Raw genomic sequence first — 24,639 nt, forward strand, 5'->3', positions numbered from 1 at the left:
GGGGCTTGCGGGGATGGGGGAGGATGTGGTTAGTGCTGCACGGTGGGAGGCGTTTGTGGGCGGGAGGAGGGATGGGGGGGTTTGATTTTTCTTTTGTTTGTGGGTGTGAATGGGGGTTTGGTTTCGTTGCTGCTCGTTTGTTTGCTTGTTTGCGGTTTTCTTTATGGCTTGAGGGGTTGGGTTGGGTTTGCTGTTGGGTTTTGCTTCTTCTTGCTTTCTGGATACTGGGTACTAGTACTGGGTAGTATTGTTCATTGTTTCGGATTCGGATGCTGATTGCTAGTCCGGCGGACAGATTAGGGTGAAGAAGGAGAGAAAGCCGGTAGGTACCGTGTAAGCCTCACAGACGGTAGTCCGGCGGACGAACTAGGGCGGAGGTGGTGCGGAGAAGTCAGACCTCTTGCCCTGTTCGGTTAGGAAATAGCAGACCTGTTATCCGATCTGGCAATAGCGTTCCTGACCCACGTAATCACGCCCCCTACTACGCAGGCCGCTGCAAGGACATCCACTCGCTGTCGGGTGAAGCCCTCGAGCTCGCCAACGCCGGCGGCGGCTGCTACCAGGCTACCGTCCAGGGCCGCATGTGCCTCTCCTTCACCAATATCAACGACGCCGTCAAGGACTGCCTTGCCAATGAGGCTGCCGCCCAAGAGAGCTATCATGGTGATTGGTTCCTTTGGACTGCTGTTACTTGCGAGGCGGGGGGTGGGAAGGCCTAGCCTAGTGTTACGAAGTAGGGGGTTAGGGGGGTTTGTTGAGGGGAGTGAGGGGGCTGGTGAGGGGGTTGCAGGGGTTGGCTGGTTGTCGCTCGTTTTATATATGTAGTAGATTTTACTTAATATATAGTTAAGGGGGCGAAGATAACAGTTCAAAAGTACATGGCGGATGAAAACAAGTAGCTACGAAAAAGTAACAAAAAAGAATTAACCAAACCAGGAATCGAACTTGCGAACGAATTTCCAAAAAGAGTAGGCAGACGGTTAAGGTGTAATACGCTCACGGGGTGCGTCACCCCTTCGGCTCAAATCAGTAGACCAGTAAACCAGTAAGAACGGGAGGCACTACGCTCAACGGCTGCACTGGCAGAATGAATAGCATCCCGGCCTTATATACCAATGTTTTTACTGCGTACTCCAAAGTGAGGGACGCCAGGCAGTCACCAACACCACAATAGCACGACGGAGATAGCACTAACGCCCGCACATCTTCTTCACTCTTTCTCACTCTTCTTCACTTCTTCGGGGTGGGCAAATTATCCGGGACCTTTCGTGAATTTCGTTGCTTGCGCATAAGTTCTAAGCTCTTAGTCTTCGTCTCTGATGACCCATCGCCACAGCCGTACTGTACATACCATATCCCCGCTGTTTCTTCAACATCTACGCCACATCACCTGCTTTCACCCGTATTTCCTTCTCTTCTGGTGCCCTGAAGTGGCGGTTTCTCGCTGCCCTGATGCTACCAATATCAGGTAGCTAGGTAGAAACTAAGGACCAGAAGGCATGCGAGTGGTGTGCCAGTGTAGGCCGAAAAGAATGTCCGCTTCTGTTGCATATAATGCAAGCAAGAGAGAATCTCATATCCTCAACGCGACACTGGCCAGCGCCTTGCCGACCTCACGATCCGCAGGCAAATAGCCCTGCGCAATACGCAGCAAGCCCCTCGCCTCCTCCCGCTTTCCCACCTCCCTATACGCAAGCCCAGTACGGTAATATATCTTACCCAACTGGACCGCGCCGGCAAACCCACGCATGGGCTCATCGTCCTCATCGCCCAGGATGCCGCGGCCCTCGCGCACCAGCCCAATACTGCGCATGCCCCAATGGATGACATCGTCCCACTGCTCGAGCTTGACATGGGCCAGACACACATTCGCGACGAGCTTGACGCGCAGAACCAGCCGGACCAGCTGTGCAGGCCTGCGCGCGTGCGCCGTCCCCTCCGGCAGCACCGTCTGGAAGAACTCGTCGGCCCAGATGCGGCGACTGCGGCCGCGCACGACTATGTGCAGGGCGAGGAAGGCGGCTTCGTAGTGGCGCAGCGCGGCGAGGCAGTCGCCGGCTTGCAGCGCTGCGTTGCCTGCGTCTTTGAGCCGCTCCGCTTCGTCGAGGCACTCGGCCGGCGTCTTGTACGGGACTGCTTGGCGCGCGCGCAGCTCGGCTGCCACGCCCGCGTCGTAGGGGCCCGCGATGCGCGTGCTGCGCAGGTCCTTGACCTCGCCGAAGGGAAGCAGTAGCTGCCGCTGCAGCACGACTGGGAGCTGCTTATCCCCCTCTTCCTCCTCCCCGTTGTTGTCGCCACCATTACCCTCCGTCGCATACGGATCCCGCAGCTCGAGCGTAAGCTCCAGGTGCCTGTTCATGTCCGGGATGCTCAGGTCGAGGTAAAACCACCACCGCGTCAGCTTCTCCAAATCCTCGGCCAGAAACACGATCTTGGCCTTCTCGCCCTCCCTCGGCTCCAGGCTCTCATACACGACGTCGATGCCGCCCTCTTCGCCCTCGCGATGATAGTGCTTCAGCTCCGTCTTGGCCAACAAGTGTACGCCCGCGGAGGCGAAGCCGAAGGCAGAGCAAAATCGCTCCGCCCTCTCCCCAGCCACGACGACCGGCACGCGCCCCTTCCCCATAATCTGGCGCTCGGCCTCGGGCCACGGCGCCTCGACAGCAACGAACGTGTTCAGCCGCCTAAACACCGCTCTCGCCTCAAAGAAGATCTGGCGACACGTGCGCAGGATGCGCAGGTCGTAGGCGTAGCGGGCGTGGTCGTCGGGGAGGGCGCGGCGCGCGGCGTGGGGGGAGAGGAGCAGCGCGTATATCTCGTTGCGGAGTTCGGCGGGGAGGCGGAGGAGCGGGGGTTGTGCCGCTGGGGCGGCTTGGGCGTCTAACCACATGGCTGTGCCTGTGGTGGGTGGTAGGGAGGTGGGAGTTGGTTTGGCGGGTTGGATGTTGAGATGGTGATGGCGGTGATGGAAGGCGTGAGATCGGCGGTGGGAAAAGGCCCTGGCCCGGGGTTAGGCGGCTTTAGCGGGGTCGTGGGGTACATGCCCGTTGATTCTGAGGCATCAAGGCTGCAACAAGGACTCCATATTCGTATCTAACGACTACATTCAATTCAATGCGTGAAACGCACAACAGCTGATATACCCACGCACCCATAGCGTAACCATACACACCTCAAACTCCCCATCCAGTGCCTTTTCAAAACCCGCGCCCATCTTCCCCAACCCCACCTCCTACAGCTCCAGTACCTTACCCTCCCTAAATCTTGTACACAATCCCGCCGGAATACATAATCTTATTCCGTTCACTCAGCGTCTCGAGCGCCTGCTCCGCCTCCGCAGCTTCAAACGCCGCCTCTCCACCCCTCAATCTCGCATTCACCGCCGCAACAAGCGGTTCCACGTCCGCGGCATCGTTCGCGAATAACGGACCGTCAATCAGCTGTCCCAATGCCGTCTGGAACGCTTGCACGCGCGCAGGCGAGATCTCTGCCGCGCCTTCGGTGGTGTGCGCCTGTGCTTGTTCCTGCTCCTGAGATTGCGACTCGTCCTGGCCCGTCGTCTCGGAGCCCAGCAGCTGCGACGCAGGCTGCGACGACGCCATCGAGTACTGCGATGACTGGCCTTGCGTGCCTGTAGTGCGGCTTCCGCGTGTGCGCTGTGTGCGCGGCGTCTGTGTGTAGAGGTCTTCGTCGTCGTCTTCGGCGGGAGCGCCATTGGTGCCCTCGGTGGCGGCTGGACCGCTGCTCCTCGTGGCGGGGCCGCCTGTCCTACGTGGCGTGCGCGGCGTCTGGCGCGTTATTTGCGTGTCGTCGCCGTCATCATCGGAGCTGTCGCCCGAGTCGGTCGACATAGCGTCCGTGTCGCGGGTGACCCTCCTGCGCTTGCGGCGCTCGTCTTCAACAACCTCCTTGAACAGGGCAAACCGCAAGATGCTCTCTGCGACCTCGGCATCCTTTGAGTCGACGCGGTTGGACAACCGAGCTTTGGCATGCGCAGTAGCAAGACGAATGAGGGTCTCCAGAGTACGCGCCGTCATAGGAGACGTCTTGCGCTGGTTGCTCTCCATCTCGTCGTTACGGAGCGCCGAGTACGTGGCAACAATGTGGTCCGCCGCGCCTTTGGTGAGTACTGGCTTGATACGAGACTTGGCGTACTGAATGTACTTCTTGATGAAGGGGATGCTGAGAACTTCGATGCGACGCGCCGAGCCGCGGCCAACCGTGACCGTGACACCTGCGTGCAGCATGACATTGAACTTTTCATACACTTCTGTGGGCCGGTTTGCATCCGCGTCCTCGTCAAGTCCAACGCCCAGAGTTTGCGTGCCCTGCTCGCGGACAGGCGCACCCTCCTCAGTGCCAGGCTGCCTGTAACGGTGCATACGCAGGACGTGCTCCGAAACTTGACGGTCCCGGACATCCTCGATGTCGTCTGTGACAACGAACAGCAAATCGAAACGCGAGAGAAGGGAATCGGGGAGGGCGATGTTGCGGTGGGGGTCCTTGTGCGTGTCGTACTGTCCGTAGATCGGGTTGGCTGCAGCAATGACACTGCAGCGCGCGTTCAGCGAAGTGTGGATACCGGCCTTGGCGATGGTGACGGTCTGCTGCTCCATGACTTCGTGAATGGCGACACGATCAACATCGCTCATCTTGTCAAATTCATCAATACAGACGACACCGCGGTCACCGAGAACCATAGCACCAGCTTCAAGGCGGCGTTCGCCAGTTTCCTTGTCCGAAGTGACAGCTGCAGTAAGACCGACACCTGAAGAGCCCCTACCGGTTGTAGCAATGGCGAGAGGCGCAGTGTTGAGAACGAAGCGAAGGAGTTGAGATTTGGCCGTTGACGGGTCACCAACCATCAAGATGTTGATATCACCTCTCAGATGGGTACCATTGTCCAGGTTCTTCTCCATACCACCCAACAACATGAGCAGAATAGCCTTCTTGATGTAATCATGGCCGTAGATACTCGGCGCAAGAGATTGCGACAGGAGTTCAAAAACCTTCCTGTTCTTGGAGACTTTGTTGATGTTGCGGATATCCGTGTCGGTAATGGTTGCTTGCGCGATACCTCCGCCCGACTTGGAGGAAAGAAGAATGATGTTGTTGGCGAGAATGAGAGTGCGGAATGTGGAGCTAGCATTGCCGGCGTTGCGGTTTCCGAGAGATCTGTAAGTACCGACGAGCTGGATCCTATCACCGGGCTTTACGCTGTCCACGAGGTCGTCGTCCAGAACCACGTCAACGCCACGAGGCAGCTGTCCAGCAGGTGCTCTCTCGGGCATCTCTTGTATCGAAATCGTCTGGTGATCACGGTAGTTGCAGTAACCGTATTCAGTGACTAGCTACAATTCTGTCAGCAAATGTGCTTCCACATATAGCGGAAATACCCACCGGATTGCCCTCCTCATCCTCTGTGGGATAAACGCTTGTACTAGCTGCGCCCATGGTCATAGTTTGATCCCTGTAATCCCTGAACTGGAAAATATTCTTGGCCTCGTTATAATGTACGCTCCTGACAACCTTAGGCCTGACGAGCGAGCACTTGGTCACAATACCCTCGAGGGAGACCATGTGGTTCAGGTGTTGAGAGCTCAGTGTGCGGGGATTGCAGGAGAATTCTCCGAAGCTGCCGTAGTATGCGCAGTAGTACATCTAACATAGAGATCAGTGTCTGCCAAGCACCGCATACTAGAAGTAAGAGACTTACAATTTCATCAGCAGTTTCCTTTGGCGGCCGGTTCGGCAATGTCGAGACGACATTCTTGAGAGCGCGATCAAAGGCCATGGAGTATTCGAAAGGCTGGTTGAGCAGTCTGCGACCATCAGTTCCTCGTTCCTCTAACGCCCGCATTTTACGTACCCATCGGAAAGCTCCCTGTTGTGCGCTCTGATTTCGTCCAAGCTGACCTGGCAGCCCGTCAGCTATTCCCTTGTTCCTGCACAGATTATTCCATACCTTCAGTCTCCTCAGTCCACGATTGAGCATAAGCGTGATTTCCGCCCGGTAGCTGCAACGACGTCAGCGAGTGTTTTGTTTGCGACGAACCGAAAGCCGTACCTGCGCGCGCGAAGGTCGGCTGCAAAACATCAGCGACTGCACCAACACATCCAGAGTTCATGCAAGCTTACTAGGATCCAAAAACTCCTCAGCCGCTCTGATGCGGTCGCGAACGGCCTCATCTCTCAGCTCGATGCCGTCCATCTTGCAGAGCCGTTTGCCTCGCGGGACGGTTAATTGGGATTATGTGATATGTGAGGAGGTCCAAGGTCCCGGAAACGCGGCTGGGGTGCGCGGTAAGGTGTTGCGCGGGTATCTCTGGTGTTTGGTGGAGCGGTGTTTTGCGTTGCTGAGGAGACCAATGTGGATTTGACAATGCGGCAAGAGTTCGGCCGCGGGAAAACCGCCGAACGCGCAACGCGTTAAGCAAACGCGACCAGTCGCGTCGATCAATCATTCATCTCGATTCGGCTTAGCCCGTCACTATCCTTTCCATACGTCACCACAGCACAGAAACAGAAGGCGTGGGGATAAAAAGAGGTACAGAGGTATTTGGTTGAGGCTTTTGTATATCTACAGCTCATTCACAAGAATATTGCACATGACTCCGTTGCCCCAACGCCTCAACGCTCGCCCAGGGACTGCGTTTGCGCCCGAATCCCGCAAAAACAATACATACCTACAAGGCAACCCAGCCGTGTATGATACAGACATCTAAAGTTTGCACACCAGCTTGGTCATTACCACTGTATCTCCTCAAAGGCCGTTCGCAGCACCTCGGTTCTCGTCTTCTGCATCTCTGGAGCGCCGCTGCCAACCTGGTCGAGAATGTCAATCACCCTGCTGATGTCGTGCTTCACCCCCATCCGCAAAGGGTCATCGGCAGGGCTCTTTGACGCATTTACGAATGGCGAGTCGGGCTGCTGCTGGAGGACGAGAAGTCGAGCCATCATGAGCTGAGGCATTGTTAGCAAAGTAGGTTCGAGAGTGGTGTGGAATGATAGAACTGGGGAATGCATACCGCTTCTTCAAACGCTCTATGCTGAAAGACCCACCACACTCCGGCGTCAGTTCTAAGATAATCCCATAACTCAAAGAATGCGCTGATGGCTTCTCTCGCCGCCTCCATTGCGCCTCGGATGTCGCACTTGACGCCACCCAGTTCGTTCTCATCAGCAAGTACTAGCATGATGCTGTGGTGATAGTTGCTCCGGAAGAAGAGACATTGTTTTGCTTGTCTGTGGCAGCTCCTTACAGTGTCTTCGCTGATCGACTTAGTTAGAGCAGCGGGGACATTGTTGTACAATGCGCGGAACTGCGCCAGCAAATTGCTCTTATCTCGAGGACTCGAAGTCAATGGGCGACTGAGCGAGCGTGAGATGCAAACGTTTCGCTGCACCAAGTTCGCCAACCGCCACATGGTGCGAATGTACTCGCGGTCTGCAAGCTCATGCGGCAGTAGAGTTGTCGGCGGCGGCGCAATGTTGCTGATGCGCATGGGGTTTGGTAACACGTCCGGTGTGCCCGTGCGGCCAAATACACTGGGATCATGCTCACCATCCGGGTCATCGTTAAGAGACTCTACGGACACGTCTGAGATGGTGGCGGTAGGCGGGAGTTTGAGCAAAACAGTCAGAAAAGTGTCCTGGAAGAGCACTGCTTGCCACACTTTTCTTCTTTGCTGCTTCTCGAGAGCAGACGCGCGCGGAACGATGAGTTCCGGGTCACGGTTTAAGCCCATGGCATATGCTTGACGCATCAACACCCCACCGAATGACCATGCGTCTGAGGCGTGGTTGTTGTTCATGAGGAAATAGTTAATCAGCACCATGGCCTGGATCGTTCGGAGAGATATCCGACTGAGATAACCAGATATCCTCAGAGCTTGGTGCGCAGCAGACACGTAGAACTCAGCGATCTGAGCCCGCTCCTGTGACGATGTCAAAGGAGTAAACTGGGTACCCATCGCATAGATGACGAAATGCAGAGCTAATAATGCCGCGTCTGCCTGTATTTTCTCATCATAGGTCAGTGCCCAAAATCGTTCGAAGTCTGCATCGAACTTTCCGCGATGGATCATGGGATAAACCGGGTCAACGGCCTCGAAATACTTGTTGACCAGGCTGTCGGCTTCTTCTCTCCTCGGAAGAACCGAAATGACTTCGCCTAGGCCACCGCGGCATGTCCAGTAGTTGCTGAACGGGTGTTCAGAACCTAGACCGAAGACGAGGGATGGGGTATGTTTTGTATAAGGAACATTTGAGAGCAAGTTCTGTACGGAGGACGTCGAAGACAATGATTGGCTCCGATATTGCTGAGGCCTGGCGAATCCCTGATAGTCATAGTTCAGTCAGCCCGGCGATCTTCTGACTATATTATTGCCAACTTGCACACGCCGATACTCCAATTGATGCGGACGTTCAGCACAGCGCAAGCGTGATTATGGCAGGATCACGTGATATAAAAATCAACCTTATGGCCTTGCACAGGATGAGATCAAATCAAGGCATGTTCAAAGACCGGCATACCTCTGACGTAGGGGTGGTGACGCCTAGGCTAGCGCGTTGCTGGGCCTGTTTGCGCTGCTTGCTGGTGGCGCGGCCGCCATTGCGACTATCACGGCGTCAGTCGCGGGTGCAACGGCCTTGCTGACAAGAAGACGTACTCTGCGGTGGAGGCGATGAGATTGGCAACCTCGGAGTAGCGGCAGGTGGTCTGTCGTTTCTGGCAGGCCAGGCACTGCGGCCTTGCCCTATCGCACTTGGGTGGTTGTCAGCGCGAGCGGCGCATGCTCTCCCCCACTCGGCCGACGGACCTTGGTCTTGCGCTCGACGCAGCAGTCGCAGCTGAGAGTGGGCTTGTTCCGCTTTTGCTTCTTCCTCGGAGGCGTGGCACCGTCGGGCGGGGCAGAGTCGTGGGAGTCGAGGGTCATGTCCGAAGGCGGCGGGACGTCGCGGTCGAGTGGTCGTGGGCGCGCCCCTGCAGCGGGAGCCGTCGATTCCGCCGTGGCCATGGAGAGATGATCCGCGCGCGCTGCATGGATGTGAAACTCGAGCTGTCGATAGCGGGGGCAGCCGGCCGGGAATAAATCTGCCCTCCCAAGCCTCTCTTCTCTCTCGCTTTCTTTGCGGAGAGGAGAGAGAGGAGGGATGTGGGCGCCACCGCCGCTGCTTTGCTTTGGTCGAGATCCGCCCCCTGGCCCTCGTCGTCCAGTAGCAGTGAGCGGAGCTGTCCGCCCTCTCGCTAGCCCGTCATGCGATCCCCGGTTTCGCTATACGACATTTGTTGAGAGAGAGCACCTTTTGCCTTCATTTGCTACGCAACCTCGTCGCACACGTGAAACCTCGCCTTGTGTTTTCTAACGCCCCTCATCGTCGTTAAAGTTTCACCGGCCGGCGAAAGCAGCTGATACTACCTTCAGGACCTCGTCTTCTAGGGACCGTGTGCATCGTCTACAGGATATAGATTGAATGGTGCCGCTGTAGAGTAAGAAATGTCGATGCAACAAACAGCACAGATTTTTGTGCTTGTAGAGGCAACGAATTACGACTCAGAAGCCCAGGCACAGACGCCGAGTTCCAATCCGACGTGCCAATACCCTGTATTGTCTTATGTCGCTCCAAATTTGACCCCATGTCAATATTCCAATACATTTACAAACCGGTATAGCAATCTCCATGCATTACTCCTCACCTGGCTATCAGCCAGAGTCCTGGATGTAGCTGAGAAATCCTCACCGCGCATACAATCTTCAGCCATGCTGGTCGGAGCTATTTTGTACTCCATAGGCACACGACCACCTCACCAAACGAGGAATAATTTGACCATCACTTCACCGAAAATCTTCCATGGGTACACAAGAAATGGTTCCGATTTTCCGCCTTATCCTCTCAACTAAAAAAAAAAAAAAAAAAAAAAAAAAAATCTACACTCGACTACTCAAATTAGATATCAAGAGGCGTTGCTAAAATATCCATAAGGGTTGGTCAAAATATCCCTCGCCTTTCGATAGACGCGATAGATCTTAACCTCCGTCACCGAGAACCGAGATCCACCGTCTAGCGAGACAGGGGACAATACAAGCAGTCCCTATAGAGTACACCTTGTCTAGCTCATATCCCGAGTCCTGGGTATGGATGTAAAGGTTTTAAAGCACACAAAGACTCTATACATCGTAGCTGGGTCTCTTCTTCTCCTCTATACAAGTATCACCATCTCTCTTCCCGGTGAATCTCGTTTCACGGTGACGGACGTTACTCCAGATAAACTGTCTTAAACTCCCGCTTCGCCTTCGCCCACTTCGTCAAAAAAATCCAACCAACGCTGACTCGGTGCGCCACGGGCCCCCGCCAGGCAATGAGCATGACATTGACCAAAGGAACCTGTTCCAAGGCATTGTCCTCGCTATCAAAATACGTAATGTCCAGCCCGTCGGGGCCAAGATGCTCCCTCATGTACCTCCTCTCCTCGGGCGTTTTATACGTCGTGTTTCTAAATGGGTCTAACAAGGTCTGTATACCAAAGCTCAATTCCCCGTGCACGAAAAGCGCTTCGGGATGCCTGAAAGAAGTTATGGAGAGCGCAATAAATTCGAAGCGCGTCTTTTCGCCTGGCTCGAGGAGAGGTAACACTTCTTCCTTGATCCTCGGCTCATGTTTCCACGCCAATCCAACATACTTGTTGTTTTCATCTGAGATCTTCAAGGAATTTGGGAACCCACAAAATGAATTCCTTGGTTCTTGGGAGAGAACATCAAGCCAAAAATGGGCGGACTGAACACGTGCTCTCAACACATTTTGCTGGACCTTTGGTAACAGTTGCTCTTCGTGGGATTTACTGTCTCCGAAAAACAGATCCTCGAGGCAACGACGCGTTGGCCACACATCTTTCAACCTGGATTTGATAGAAGAAAACCTGCAGCTTTCTAGACTGGCAAAGGGCCAACATACTTCAAAACAACCTTGGCTCCAAGCTAATGCAAGAGCAAAGCTGTCATATTTACGGCTCGACCATAAAATTTCTGGATCTAGTTCTGAGCTGTCAGGCTCCGCACTGTCAACGCTTGGGGCGCCAACGAAGTCCCGGATGTTGGTCCATTCATATGTTGTTCCCGCCTGTAAATTCGCCTGCTGGACTCTCCATGCGACTAGTGGTGTGACACTGGCATCCAAGGAATCGATGTAACCCACTGTTCCAATAACTGATGCCCACGACCAGCTTGGAAATGAAGAGTTTTCCGTAACTCGTCTTGGGTTCTCCGACTCGCAGTACCATAGCAGCCCACGGTGAAAATCAGGTTTCGGCAACCCTATAAACATGGCACCATCCTTCGGGTAAAAAGCGCGCGATATACCCATGAATGCGTTTACAGCATCTGAACGATAGCTCAAGGTACGACAACTATATGCTTCCAAATGACTGGTCCAGTCTAGGAAGCGATCATCTCTTCTCGGAGAACTTATTACAGGCTTGAGACTTAATACAGGCTCGAACTCGATGAACTCATCGTTATCTTCTGTCAGATCTTCCAAACAAATACTCCGACTAGTCTCAAGAAATGCTTGGGAGAGACTGAAGTACAATCTTCTTCTGGCAAGGACAGCCTCCTGGTAGGTCCAGGCTCGCGAATTCCAGACGCAGGAACTAATTGTATCGGAGGCGCTAGGTAAGCTGTTTAGAAAGGTGAAAGTACCAATATTTTCTCGCCTTTGTAATGTCGGACGCTTGTGTCGAAACCCTGGGATCCCGCTATGCGCGTCGCCATCAGCCACGACCATAACAAAGTGAGCCGCAGTGTAGATGCTGTCCATAGCGTGGATTTGTCGATGTTTGTTCTCATGGTCGTCTTGGACGATACATAATTGGTCTACCCAGAGGTATCTCTCGCCAAGCAAGATGCAAATTTCGATAGCATCGTCAATAGTTGCTGGAAGCCTAGAGGCGTCGACTCCACCACGTTGGGTCATACCGTGGATATTCTCCTTGGTAGCGACAAGGTGGAGAGAATCCCGTTTTGAGCCCCAAACATAGCTCAACGCTACGTACTGGAAGCCATTTTCGGGACTTACAATCCGCCGTTCAAAGACATCAATAACTTGAAACCCCCTCGGCAGCTGCACTTTATGTCCAAAGCTCTTTTCATGGTCCATGCAGTGCTTGCTTAACCATTCAGTGACCAGTACATGGTCGAAAGAGCTGCCGACAGGTCTTGGTGAACTATCAGACGCATATATTCTCACGTTGTGAAATACTTCTTGGCCGTTTATCTCATTGAACATGAGATAGCCTAGCGATTTCTCATCGGTTTTTTTCAAATACGGTCTCAAATGCAAAACAAAATCGAGGGTAAAAAATCCAGATCTGATGGGGTCACGACCATCTCTAAAGGCAACCGGGTTTGTTGATGGTATGGAAGCCATCAAGCGACACATTGGGCATTTCGTGTCGTATATGTGTTCGTGTTTCGACTTGAAGTCAATGTAGATGGATAACTCCTGCGGTACACACAAGAGCAGATGGCCAATCCGCAAATGTTGGCAGAACGCGCATAGATTTTCCTCGCTCTGTGGTTGAGATTGGCAATGCGAGCATTCTCTGTGGAAGAGCTCGAAATTGTCGTACTTTCGACCGTATCGGCTTTCGACTTTGAAAAACTCGCAAAATCGACAGTTGTCCATGTTCTGAAAGTCGAGGGAGTCCATTTGGCCTGAAGTGTCGGGTTCCACGGGAAGGGACAATGTGGAGTATGGAAATGCTCACCATCACTTCGTGGGCACAGCTCCATTTTGTACTTTTCTCCCGCCCCACCAAAAAGCGAGAGTCGGCTGTGCAAAGCAGACACTGTTGGACGAAACAAGCACGCCTGCGAATCAGGCCCTGATTTGGTGTTGTGGCGTGATTCGCGTGTTCCTACTGACTCGTCCCCCTGGTCGTCTCCATATAAAGGCATCAACACCGACCCGCGCCTACAGTAGTATCCTGCGTCTATAGCGGTACGTAGGCCCGCCTATTTAGGACCCAGTTTAGTACCTAGTTCGAGACCTAGTTTAACTATAGAAAAATAAAAGACTAAATATATGTTTATATATTATAAAGGGCCGTTTTTCGCCTACAAACAGGCTTAAGTATCAGGCTACTGTAACGAGGCCTCTTCAGCCTAGGCGTTGGAATTGCCTAGCGGGTGAATAGGTTCGAAGGGTTTACCTTGAAGGATAAGAAGTGTAGGAAGTTGAGAGACAAGTCACGTGAAGTATCGGGTGTAGGCGTGTTACCATCAACCTAAGAGTATAGATTGATACTTTGAGTTGACCACGAAGGTCCTATCTACTGTTAAGGAGCGTAGTCTATATACATGTCGTGATTTGGATCAAAAGAGATGTTGGATCAATCTGTACACTGGATCAACCCGAGGGTTGGATCAATCTGAGAGACTTGATCCAGTGTGGGTCTATCACGTGATTTCTGTGCCACTTTTCTGACGACCGTCTTCCTGCAGTCTGATAACCATCTTCCACCTCGCAGAGCGGACGTGATAAGTCCCTTGTCCTTGATCGCTTTGTGGGTTTGTTGTCAGCTTTGCTGCATTCGTCCTTTGTGGGCGTAAATCCCCTGCGGGCTTTTTCTGGAGTTGTTGCCTTTTGGTTCGACTGAGTCCCTGTGGGGTGCATTCCCGTGTGGGCTTCCTAGGATTGTGGTCCTGGTTCCCTTACGGCCTTGCTTGGCACGTGTCTGCTGGCGCCTTGCGGGACGCGAGTCCTTGTGGTTACTAAGCCCTTGGGGTCTCCAAGCCCGTGTGGGCCTTCTTCCCATAAGGTCTTTTCGACCCTGCGGGCTGATTTCCCTTGCGGTCCATAACAGCTACTAGGCCTTACATAGATAGTAGCCTCTATAGTTATAGTATTCCCGCTAGGGTTATATAGTATTTATATACGACCTATATAGCCCGCGACCTCCTAAAGACTTTTCCTCTAGTCGTAGGCCTGTAAATCCTCTTTAAGGATTCGTCTTATAGTAATCGCATCCTATTATTCTACTCCTTGCTCCCTGTTCACACTCGTGCCTCATACTAAAGTAAAATTTATAATAACTTATTCTACTTCCGTAACGAGAGAAGAAACTTTAACTACCTAGTAGACTGCTTTACTATCATACACCTGGGATCGGGAGAAATGGCTGCGGGATCGGCATTGGTCTTCCTCGCGATGATTATGACCTGGTCAATACGCTGCCGCCCTGTCGTGGCGTTAGGTTGTTGTTCAGTGGGAGGCGTCAATAGGAGGATGATATCGAGAGTCGTCGATGTGGGAGTGTTGGCGAACCGTTATTAGTACCGAGGGAAAGCAGAATGGATGGTCAGGAAAGATGAATGAGGTCTGGATAGTAAAGGACGAGAAAAGAAGATGAAAGCATAGACGTAAAGAGAAGACGATTCGGACGAGAATTGAGCAAGACGTATAGGCAACGCCTGTCGACTACAGCAGCATCCTTTCGCCGCTTCAGCCACCTACCTTCTCAACATCACACCGGCAACCTCAAACGCCCCTACAAGCGCGCGAAAACACACGCACGGAAGCAAAACGCATTCGTTCTCGCATCGCTCCGCTTGCGAGGCTAGGGAAAAGGTGTCGGATACCTACTCTGACCTCAACACCATCATCCATCCCTCAACACCATCTACGCAGTCCCCGCATCTCCTTGCCAGCAAAACCAAGAAGCACTGGAAATTTACCTTTGTCTTACCTAACAACAGCATTTCCGCCTCTCACCACCGGCGCTTAAACAACGCCCGTACCTCCCCGCGAGTAAGACCACAAAAGGAAGAAAGAAGCTTCGAAACCCACCTGTCTCTTACCTCTCCATCCATCACACACACACCACCCCCAACCCCACAAACAACCACCCGGCACCATCCGCAGATCCCCCACCGCCCGCAGGATCCCTCAAAGGATTCAGGCACGCAGCGCAACGCAACCAGCCACGCGGTACACGACACCGTTTTCCCTACCGTATGTAGCGTAGTTCCATGGAAGCTCCTTGCCCTATTTCTTCCCGTTTGCAGGCCAATTCAGGCCAGGCTCAGGCCAGGCTCAGCTCACAGCTCAGCTCAGCTCAGCCAGCCAGCCAGCCACGCGCGCCCGACGCCACGCACGGGCAGCACGGGCAGCGCAGGCAGCGCAGACGGCGTTCCCGCCGCGCACGAGCGCGCTCCTTCGTTGCGGAGGGTAAATTGACGACGACGGTGGTAGTGGGTGGGTGGATGCGTGGTGTGTGCTGCATGTCGCGGCGAGGAGGATGGAGAAACCTAGGTAGGTACCTAGGTACCTAGCCGACTGGCGACCGGTACCGGCACGCTGCGGCACGAGCAAACGCACGGAAAAGCAAGAGCAAGCAAGCAAGCAAGCAAACGCTGAACCGACAGCCCTGCCCTGCCCTGCCCTGCCTTACCCGCCAATACCCCAGCGCATACATACTGTAGCCCATTCCAGCCCAGCTCCAGACCCACGGCCCAGTTCGCAGGCACTCGGCCAGATCCGGATGCGATGCGCATCTTCGCGCACCCATGTTGACGCCCATGTCCGTATCCGTGGCAATTGTCCGCGTCCCGTGTTCGTGGCGCGCGAGAGGCGTGGCGCCACGTCTCACTCACCTCAGCATCAGCAGCACCAGCAGTGACGTTGTCAGTACCATTGCTCAGCTCTTCGTCTCCTCGCGGAGGTGCTTGTGTGGACTGGTGGGACTGGACCGGACATGGACATGGACATGGATATAGGCACGGATATGGGCATGGATACGGGCCCTTGTCTCTGCTACCCGGCTATGCGCGGTAGGGAATCCGTAGAGGTCTAGGTAGGTGTCTGTATGTACGTATGGATTACATCATCGCGGGCCTTGGTCACCTCATTCACTCATCCATTCATTCATTCATTCATGGCCCGGCACGGCGCGGCACGGCGCTGCGCTGCGCTTTTTCGTATGTACATAGGAGTATGCACGTCGCCATGCCCCCTGCCACGTGTGTGTGTGTGTGCGAAAAGGTAGAAGGACTGCTGCTTTGGGCGCGGGAGGCGCGGGTGCCGTGCTCTAGGTTCGGTCGTGTTTGTTTGCTTGCTGGCAGGCTGGTGGCGGGATGATGACGGTGGGAAAGGCGTGCTCCGCCCCTCTCGCCTTATTGGTTAGTTAGTTAGCTGGCGGCCGGTCCATCCCAACTCTTGCTCTAGGTACATAGGTATTGAGACAGGCGCAAGGTGCTTGGGCCTGAGTGCAAAACGGGCGGGTGGGGAGCGAGCGGCTGGCTTATCGAGAGCGTGCGCGATCGTGCTGCAGGCAGGCCGCGGAAATTGCCTGCTAATCCCGCTAGGCAATATAGAAACAATCCTGGGATCCTGGGTAGGTGGACGGGGCTGTTATTATTGCTATTGTTGTTATTACTGCTCCTAATCCTATATTATGCTTATCCTGACATCGAGACCGGGCGTCGGGGTCGGCGGCGGCGTCTGGCCGCTTTGGGCCATGCATGGGTCTGGCTTGCGCCTGGATCGGGCGGGCGGGCGCGGGGTACGGTAGCTAACCACGACGTACAGTATGTACGGATGTGTTTGGCTGACAGGTGGGCGTGGACATGGACATGAACAAGGACGCACAACGCCCAGATGACCCAACCCTACCCCAACCCCAACCTGTAATCTGCAACCTGCAAGCGCAAACGTGCTTGTTTGCATCCCGACTGAATATCAAGTGACTAGGTACAGTGGAGAACATGTTCCCAGTCACGCACCCATTCTCGCATCTTGGCAAGTCAGAAGCAAGCAATAGAGACGTCACTCGCAAACACTCATCACCAGTGCAATATACAAGGCAAAATCCAGTTAACAAATCTTATGTCATATCCGCGCATGCCCAACTACCTCAGGCCTAGCTATGCGCTGCTTCTGGTATATTATAAACTAAAAGACTGCTTACAGTAGCAAGAGAGCGTCGTCCAGAAGCTTGTACAAGCTCCAAAAATAACTGCACTAATAAAGCAGCGCTAGATGTGCAAGTGTATGCGTGCGCGCGTAAACGGCATCAATGCCGCAAGCCATACCGTGCTGGAACCGACAAAACGCTCGAAAGAAAGACAAGGCAAAGAAAAAGATACCAAACTCCGTCTATGGCATGCGTGCTGGCACCCAAATCGCACGCATTGCTCCCAGATAATCCCATTTTTGAAAACGTGGTGCCGCCGCATCAATAAACGCCGTATCCATGCAACCGTAACAGGGAGAAAGTTTGACTTTATGAAGCCAAATCAGAAGGGCCTAGCGCTCATGCGTCGCTGTAGCGCTTGGGCTGCTTCTGCAATCTCCTCCTCTGGCGCTCGCCCTCGCCGCTGTCTTGCCTCTCATGACCGGCATCTTCCGCGGGGGGCTGCGGCGGTGGGATCATGAGCGCGGGACCCGGGCTTACGCTGCGAGCGCGGGGGTCCATGAGACCCTGTGCCTGCTGCAGCTCAATACCAGCTTCCTCCTCGCCGGTCCGCATGAATGACGTGCGCGCGAGCGGGGAGCGACCGTTGCGGGAGCTGTACGAGTTGTTGGCGTTGTGGGAAATTCCAGGAACGGAGAGAGGATCCTCGGACTGGCTGACCTCAGCGATCAAGGGCGAGCCAGGAGAGCGCATGGAATTGTTGCTGGGAATGCGCGCGTGAGGGTTGCGAGGAGACGAAAGCTCCATGGTGTTGGTAACAGTCGCTTCCTTTCCGTAGCCGGCGTATCCGTAAGGGTTGCTGTAGACGGAATCGGCATCGACAGACTCGAGCGAATCGTTGAAACCAGCCTTGCCCATCGAAGCATAATCGGTGTTGTCAGTTTCGTAGAAAGCACCACCGGCGGGCCTCTGAGCAGCCTGCGCCTGTTGGTACTGGGTGAGGCCTTCGGGGTCCATGACGGATTCGACACGACGAGGAATGTAGACGGAGTTGCCGGCCGAGGTGGCGGTGATGGTGGAGTCCCAGGAGGCACGTGGGTGAAGAGGAATGCGAGGAGCGTTGGGGTCGCGGGGACCAAGATCGGGAATGGTGAGACCAGAGTCGTTGGCTTGCTGGTACCAGCCGCCGGGGAGCCTCTGGGGAGCGGCGAAACGACCCTCGAGGTGGTCCGAGGGCTGGAGGGAAAGCTGGGGAGCCTTGCCACCCTTCTTGGACTTCTGCCTCTGGATTTCGGCGGCGGGCTTGAAAGTTTCCGGGACAACGTTGAGATCGTCTCCTTGCTCTTCGGCCTTCTCGATGGCTTCGGCAGCAGTTTGGTTCTCATCAGCGCCACTGGCGTCGGCACGAGGGCCACCCCAGGTACGCTGACCAGCAGTGAAGATACCGTAGACCATGTACATCCAGTTGAAGAAGGGGTTGACGACGAACATGAGAGGGTACATCAGGATCTTGAAGCGACCGAGCCTCGCGCTGAAGTAAACCATGAGAAGCCAGTTCAGACCGAGCGAGACACCGATGAAACCAACGGGCAGGTTCTTGATCTTTTGCGAAGTCGTGATGAGGGAGATGACCATGATGAAGAAGAGCAAGGCCGTCGTACGGATGGTGTTGTTGGCGAAACGAATGATGCAGAGGAAAGTGTAGCGCTTCCAGAGACGGATATCTGTCAACATGCAAACCTCGTTCGTGATGAAACCCAAGAACCAACGGCGACGCTGCTTGAGCAGGGATCTGAAGCTCTGGACGGCCTCGGTCTTGCAGAAAGCACCGGTGTTCATCTGGATCTGGTACCTCTCCTGAGCGCCAATCATGAACAAGTGGGTAAGCCAACGGTCCTCGCCAAGATGGCACTTGCCATAGTCGAAAAGGTCCTCGCACTGCTCGGCCTTGTCCGCGAAGTAGTACTTGGCCATCTTACGGAAAGCGGAGAAACGAAGCATAGTCAAGGCACCAGGCAAGCACGTGACAGCGCCGCATCCCGACTCGACAGAACGCTCGAAGAGCTGACCGTGGATGTACTCCATATCTTGCAGGACAGTGAGGAAGCTGTTCTTTTCCGTAGTGGAGGTAATGACACCAGTCATGGCCAACATGTTTTGCTTGCTGCCAGGCTTGAGCTCCATTTCGTACATGAAGTTCTGAATGCACACCTTGTCGAGAATGCAGTCTGAGTCAATGAAAAGGATGAACAGGTTGTCGTTGCGCTTGAGGTACTCGGTGTAGATCTTGTCGATGAGGCGGAAAGTCGCCTTCTGGGTGTGACGCTTACCACCGTGCTTGAAACGAGAGACGGTAATACGACAGCTGCGGTAGGTCACATCGATACTCTTGGGGTAGGAGTCCAAGGTCAATGGGACGCCAATCTTCTCAATAGTGTTGAGGTAGAGTTCGTCCTCCTCCTCACCATCGAAGGAAAGGAAGATGTGCAGGCAGGAAGGCGGGTACTCGCAGTCGACAAGAGAGTCGATCGTACGGAGCAGAATGTCGGGAATTTCCTTGTAACAAGGCATGACGATGACGACCTTGGGAGCAGAGCTCTCATCGAGAACATGCTTGATCCTCTTGGTGCGACCGACGGAGTGGGTGACCAGTTGGAACACGCACATGAGCCACGGGATAATAAGAAGACCGGAGAAAGACCAGAAGGCGAACCACTGGAGGACGTTCACCATGTTGTGCGGGAAGTATACCACAATTTGCGGCGGAAGCGGAAGGGTGACAACCATAATGGGCAAGAAGATGGCACTGCAGACCGGTTAGATTGTGAGCGCAATCGGAGTTCGCAGAGCTGCTTACCGGAAACAGAAGAAGAGAACCATCATGATGACAGCCAGGATTCTAATGCTAATAGTCTCGGCCTTCTGGAAGACCTTGACCAAGCAGTACTCAAAGGCGGCGAGCCAGAGGAACCATTCGAGAAGAGCTGCCAACATGATGGTGCCGACGATGGCGACGTAGACGATCTGACTGCCCGTTAGTCACCAGAGCTCACGACGGTATGCGAATAGAGCTACTTACGTCCTGGACGGGCCATGGGTCAGTGATTTTGTAGACGCCATCTTTGTGGTCGCGGGCGAACAATTCGCCCAGCATGTTTGCGGTTGTGGGAGGTGAGCGAGCGCAAAGGCGGGAGGTGTCAAGGAAAGTGAGAAGACGGAGGGATTAGACAGTCGACCGTAGGAGCATAAGCAAGGGTCGAGGCCGTATTTGAGCGACTGTCGAGCGGCTAGTTAGCGAGGCGGCAAGGATGGCGCAATTGGGGCGGGTCGGGCTTACCTCGAGCTGGAGCTTTGAAGCAGGCACGAACTGAAGTCCAGGAAAGAGGGCGGTCTTGTGGCAGAGGGCGCGCCGTGACACAACAGCTCGTTACACAAGGCTAGAGAAGGCGGGTGGGCGAAAATAGCAGGCAGGACTTCTGGAAGGCCAGGGAAGCCGGGGAGCGCCACCTGCGAGAGAAGTATTGTTCGGTTCGTATCGCGGAAGAGCAGCAGCCGAGCGATCAGCGATCCTTGATCACCGGGTGCGGGTATGCAGAGCGAGTGGAAAGCAAGGAGCAAGGAAGGAAAAAAAGCGAAGGTGTGAAGTGGTGAGAGTCGAGGGTAGAGAGGGCAAAGGCATGAAGCAAGTAGGCTGCCTTTTACTCGCGAGATGTCGCCAGAAGCGGGGGGCGGCTCTCGACGACGAGGATATATACGAGGCGCAGGAGCACTGGGGCGCCCCTTCCGGGCAACCGCTGGCTAGGTATGGATTTTTCGGGCAGCCTTGGCCGTCGGTCGTGTATGCGGGACCCAGCTGCGCCGCACCACCACTACCTACGGCCGGGTGGACAACCGCCTTCACGCCGGCCGCCCCATAACATGCCTGCACGTGGTTGGCCCGTCGTGGCAGAGATTGCACGCCAGCTGCGTCGCGCTGCTACGGAGTACTTCGGCCGCACCGAGCTGGACGAGCGACGTGCAGACCGCGCTGGGGAAGACCAGCTCACGATCGTCCACCACTATCCACCCATCGATCGCCCCAGCGTCGAAACGGGCCGCTTCGTAAAGAAAAAAAAAAAGAGGGAAGACACGGCCCAAGTGTCGTTTCGAGGCGATACGACGGCGATCAGGCACACACACGTCGCGAGGGTTGCAGCGCGCGCGCGCGCTCCGCATGTGTCGATGTCTCCAAAAATAGCGGCCACCCAGGCGTCACGGCACCTCTTGCACTCCGCAGCGAAGCGCCCCACCCGCTCCGCTTTTCGCAAATCCGGCGCGCTCGTTCCTTGCGCCGTCGCGCAACACGAGCGCCACGCCGAGTCATGGCGCGCGACCGCCCACCCGCCGTACCACTCCACCATGGCACTTTTCTCGACAGCTTCTCTTGTATTTGACATGGCGGCCGTCCAGACCCTCCGCTTGTTCTCTCGCTACCAGCTTGGCCCTTTTGTCGCCCCAGCTCAGCTTCCCCAGCTGCTCCAACGACCCCCCAGCGACTTCCTACTGCCTCCACGCCTGGCATCATCGTGGGATCAGCGGCTTGCCCCTCGGTACGTCCCGCGCATCCTTTGGCTCCAACGTGCGCGCCTGGCTCCGTTTCTGCTTGCCGCCTCTCCGGCGTCTGACGTTCTGCTGTGTCAAAATTTCGCCGGTCCGCTAGCGGCAGCCTTGTCGCACGCACGGTCACGCCGATGACGCTTCCAAATTCTGCGACGATGTCGCTAGCGTTCCTCTTGTCCTGCGCAGTCAGTCGCGCTGCGCCCATGTTTCCGGGCCCCGTCTGGAGTCCTTCGTATGTCCGAAAGAGGTTATCGTGTATCGATAGGACTTCTCCAGAAGATCGACCCTGGGTCTGGGTTGTACTGCGGTCCTTGCATGTTTGAGCGTTGAGCGCATGGCCTGCTCGTTCGCCCTCTTGTCCGCCCACACATCAACGCGACAATCCTCCCTCGGTCACGCTGCGCCATTCTTCTACACCCTTGCACCCTCTTCGATGTGTTGCACTACCTCTTTCTTGTCCACCGTCATTCAAGCCAACACCTCGCACAAAACCGAGTTTGCCATGGAGCCACGAGTCCATCGATGCTGTATCAGACGACCACGCCACAATAATCTGTGATATCATTAGGGAATGGTCGGGGAATAGCAGAGAGATGGTACCTCGTCTTATTCAAGACCGCTACCGGCCCATGGAACGGAGGCACTGGTTTGATGCCACGAAGCCGACGGACAACAAACTAGACGACCGATTCCTCTCGTTCCTCTGTGGCAACCAGGAAGGAAGACAGAAATCTGGTCACCTACTGGACCGGCTTCATATTCGTAGTGCAGTCCGGTTCCCCTTCGGCGTGACTGTTCCTACTCCGTATAAAGTTTCTCACTTTATACGGTCAAGGTGTACAAACGACCCCATAAAACCTAGCCGGACTTGTCGATGACCGCTTTCGATGATGAGATATTGCTGACCAGCTCAAATGGCGTAATCAGTCTTGACTGTACAGTAACGTCCGTCATCGCGAACCGAAATCCGCCGTCGAGCGAGACAGGAGACGACGCAAGCAGTCCCTACGGAGTACTCCTTGCCTAGCTCTTAGTCCGATTCCTGGATATGGGTGAAAAGCTCTTAGAGCACACACACACTCTATACACCTTAACTAGGCCTCTTCTTCTACTCCGTACAAATATCACCATCTCGCTTCATGGTAACTCTCTTCACGGCGACGGACGTTACAAATACTCCAAGCGACGTTGAACACGCGAGTCCGGATCCGGTAAGTTCAATCCTGCCTTATCGACCGGAATCTTTCTTTATCTGCGGAAACGTCGTTCCTTCGCTTCAAATCCTCAAGCGACCGCCGCCAACCGGTGATGAAAGAGCTCGAAAGCTCGGACTGAACGGCTAAACGAGGCACAGAAGATCGCAATGCTGGTGCGATAGTCTTCAAGGACATATTGCATCTTTGCCATTGGCAACAATGACGTCGGCCGGCGAATACGAATCGTCTCATTTCGCGGAATACGAAGCCGTTCGGAATCCGGTCTCGGTTATAGTTGACACTCGGTCCTTGCGGGCAGCGATCGTTTCGCATTTTTCGCCATCGCGGCGTGATAACTTTGAAGATGTGGGCTTGTGTGGGGGGGCCTATCCGGGGGCATCGCTTTCCGAGGCTGACGATGTTTCTCGAAGCTTTCGACGCGCACGGCCCCCAGGCTCGTGGTGTGGTGCGGCTCTTCGTGTTCTGTTTCGTGCGAGGGCATACGATGTTTCGCGACGTTGTTGCGATACGACCTTCTTTAAAAGGCAAGATCGCTGCGCAGCAGTCGTTCCCGGTACCTGGAATCCAGTCTTCAAAACACGAGAAACGCAAGACGCGTCTGGTCCTAAATTTGCTGCCGCTAGGACGATGCGTGTGCAGCACGGTCTCGAGTGGAGAACATCCTCTTGAGCGGTGAGCGACACTGCTGGAGAATGGAGGTGTTAAAGAGATGAGGCTACCAGGATTTCGATGAAAACGAAGTCCAACTGCTCCAACCCTGGCTTTCCCCTGAGTGTTTGTCATGCCACACACCGTCTTTTTCATTCAGCCGATACGGGACCCTTGGGCTTATGAATATAAGATCGGCGCATCGCGATCTGCTCGTGGCACAGTAACCGTCAGCATAAGCATCTGCTGATCCTCATCGTGTGTCGATCTCACCTTCACAATCGTATCCAAGGATGAGGGCCAAGTACCGCACCGGCGGCCTCCCATACTGCTTTTGATGGGAACGGATATGACGGTTGATATGAGGCGATCATATCGACGACATGCGCCGCGACTGTATCCTCGCGAGTGGAACAAAGCACCTTTGTGTGCGGAGCGAGAAGACCATGTGATGCTGTTGTTGCCGCCCACCGTCCACACAAAGGTTAGGTTGATGGTCTGAAATCAAAAGCCAAAGATGATGCATTGGCGTTGAAAAGTAACGAAAGCACGTCATATGATTCTCAGGAATGCCAGAAAGAGATCACGGGACTTCATGCACGCTTGAGATATCGAAGTGTGGTGTGCCGCTGAAGTGGGTTTTGCGGGCTTGATTCGTCGGCCTTAGAACCTTATCGCTGTCATAGCAACAACAACTAGCCTAAATTGCCAAGAAAGGCAATTATCGCAGCTCCTGTCTTTGTACGGATATTGGCCGATTGACGTCCAGCCACCATGCCACGATATGTCAAGTCCAGGTTGCAGCCTCTTGTCTTGCAGAATATGGCCAGCCACAATCAGAACAGGTGACTGAGGATCCTAGCTATAAGGCTGGTGGGCTGATGGGCTTCTTAACTACAAGATCTGCATCTCACCAATAGCGTGCTGCAGACGCAACTCGGGTCGCTGGTGGCTTTTCGTCAGCATCCGAATGACATATCACCTCGGTGTCTGGTTAACCAAAGCTCCTGCTTCTTCAGCCTCGAGCGCGCCCGGACTTGGCTTGTGGAAAACCAGCTCAGGAGCGACTAGAAAGGTAAAGTAGAACTGCTATCATTGAGATTATTGAGAGTATCCATTAGACGATTCAGCTTGCGGTTTACATTTCATCAACAAATGATTTCTTATATGAATCTCGCGGTATGTGTTTTCATTTCAAAGCTACTACAATAACAAAGGACTGCTCTCAAAATAACGACGTACTCCCGAGTAGACAGCGCAACA

General features: G+C 54.4%; 10 protein-coding genes across 10 annotated transcripts; 2 read left to right on the forward strand and 8 right to left on the reverse strand.

The window, feature by feature from the left end:
• Positions 1 to 485: 485 nt before the first annotated feature.
• K452DRAFT_237126 (uncharacterized protein) lies at positions 486 to 719 on the forward strand (the record flags this gene model as incomplete). Its single annotated transcript, XM_033537562.1, has 1 exon — positions 486 to 719. A coding segment is annotated over one exon (234 nt), but the record flags the coding sequence as incomplete, so codon positions are not given.
• Positions 720 to 1,573: 854 nt separating this feature from the next.
• K452DRAFT_200116 (uncharacterized protein) lies at positions 1,574 to 2,848 on the reverse strand (the record flags this gene model as incomplete). The annotated part of the gene is made up of 3 exons (XM_033536020.1): positions 1,574 to 2,271; positions 2,305 to 2,446; positions 2,543 to 2,848. Coding segments are annotated over 3 exons (1,146 nt in total), but the record flags the coding sequence as incomplete, so codon positions are not given.
• A 219-nt stretch (positions 2,849 to 3,067) lies between these two features.
• On the reverse strand, positions 3,068 to 6,375 carry K452DRAFT_322252 (uncharacterized protein). The gene is made up of 7 exons (XM_033544484.1): positions 6,139 to 6,375; positions 6,068 to 6,086; positions 5,966 to 6,017; positions 5,870 to 5,916; positions 5,717 to 5,822; positions 5,401 to 5,661; positions 3,068 to 5,351 (listed from the first exon to the last, which is right to left on the reverse strand). Exons 1-7 carry the CDS (start codon positions 6,209 to 6,211, stop codon positions 3,258 to 3,260), a joined length of 2,652 nt encoding a protein of 883 aa, XP_033392379.1. The 5' UTR covers positions 6,212 to 6,375; the 3' UTR covers positions 3,068 to 3,257.
• Positions 6,376 to 6,530: 155 nt separating this feature from the next.
• Positions 6,531 to 8,328, reverse strand: K452DRAFT_258717 (uncharacterized protein). The gene is made up of 2 exons (XM_033538476.1): positions 7,029 to 8,328; positions 6,531 to 6,963 (listed from the first exon to the last, which is right to left on the reverse strand). The coding sequence occupies exons 1-2, from the start codon at positions 8,085 to 8,087 to the stop codon at positions 6,748 to 6,750; spliced, it is 1,275 nt and encodes a 424-aa protein (XP_033392380.1). The 5' UTR covers positions 8,088 to 8,328; the 3' UTR covers positions 6,531 to 6,747.
• Positions 8,258 to 9,260, reverse strand: K452DRAFT_127081 (uncharacterized protein). Its single transcript, XM_033535243.1, has 4 exons — positions 8,823 to 9,260; positions 8,673 to 8,767; positions 8,536 to 8,620; positions 8,258 to 8,487 (listed from the first exon to the last, which is right to left on the reverse strand). The coding sequence occupies exons 1-4, from the start codon at positions 9,018 to 9,020 to the stop codon at positions 8,428 to 8,430; spliced, it is 438 nt and encodes a 145-aa protein (XP_033392381.1). The 5' UTR covers positions 9,021 to 9,260; the 3' UTR covers positions 8,258 to 8,427.
• A 643-nt stretch (positions 9,261 to 9,903) lies between these two features.
• K452DRAFT_292186 (uncharacterized protein) lies at positions 9,904 to 12,743 on the reverse strand. Its single transcript, XM_033541322.1, has one exon. It carries the CDS (start codon positions 12,706 to 12,708, stop codon positions 10,261 to 10,263), a length of 2,448 nt encoding a protein of 815 aa, XP_033392382.1. The 5' UTR covers positions 12,709 to 12,743; the 3' UTR covers positions 9,904 to 10,260.
• A 781-nt stretch (positions 12,744 to 13,524) lies between these two features.
• On the reverse strand, positions 13,525 to 13,899 carry K452DRAFT_292187 (uncharacterized protein). Its single transcript, XM_033541323.1, has one exon. It carries the CDS (start codon positions 13,814 to 13,816, stop codon positions 13,577 to 13,579), a length of 240 nt encoding a protein of 79 aa, XP_033392383.1. The 5' UTR covers positions 13,817 to 13,899; the 3' UTR covers positions 13,525 to 13,576.
• A 3,412-nt stretch (positions 13,900 to 17,311) lies between these two features.
• On the reverse strand, positions 17,312 to 20,066 carry K452DRAFT_302535 (glycosyltransferase family 2 protein; the record flags this gene model as incomplete). Its single annotated transcript, XM_033542604.1, has 3 exons — positions 17,312 to 19,718; positions 19,770 to 19,936; positions 19,992 to 20,066. The coding sequence occupies 3 exons, from the start codon at positions 20,064 to 20,066 to the stop codon at positions 17,312 to 17,314; spliced, it is 2,649 nt and encodes an 882-aa protein (XP_033392384.1).
• A 154-nt stretch (positions 20,067 to 20,220) lies between these two features.
• On the forward strand, positions 20,221 to 21,703 carry K452DRAFT_127170 (uncharacterized protein). The gene has a single exon (XM_033535245.1). It carries the CDS (start codon positions 20,717 to 20,719, stop codon positions 21,644 to 21,646), a length of 930 nt encoding a protein of 309 aa, XP_033392385.1. The 5' UTR covers positions 20,221 to 20,716; the 3' UTR covers positions 21,647 to 21,703.
• An 855-nt stretch (positions 21,704 to 22,558) lies between these two features.
• On the reverse strand, positions 22,559 to 23,639 carry K452DRAFT_127136 (uncharacterized protein). Its single transcript, XM_033535244.1, has one exon. It carries the CDS (start codon positions 23,530 to 23,532, stop codon positions 22,729 to 22,731), a length of 804 nt encoding a protein of 267 aa, XP_033392386.1. The 5' UTR covers positions 23,533 to 23,639; the 3' UTR covers positions 22,559 to 22,728.
• Positions 23,640 to 24,639: the final 1,000 nt, after the last annotated feature.

Source organism: Aplosporella prunicola (assembly GCF_010093885.1).
Source record: "Aplosporella prunicola CBS 121167 unplaced genomic scaffold K452scaffold_41, whole genome shotgun sequence".
Classification (NCBI taxonomy): Eukaryota; Fungi; Ascomycota; class Dothideomycetes; order Botryosphaeriales; family Aplosporellaceae; genus Aplosporella; species Aplosporella prunicola.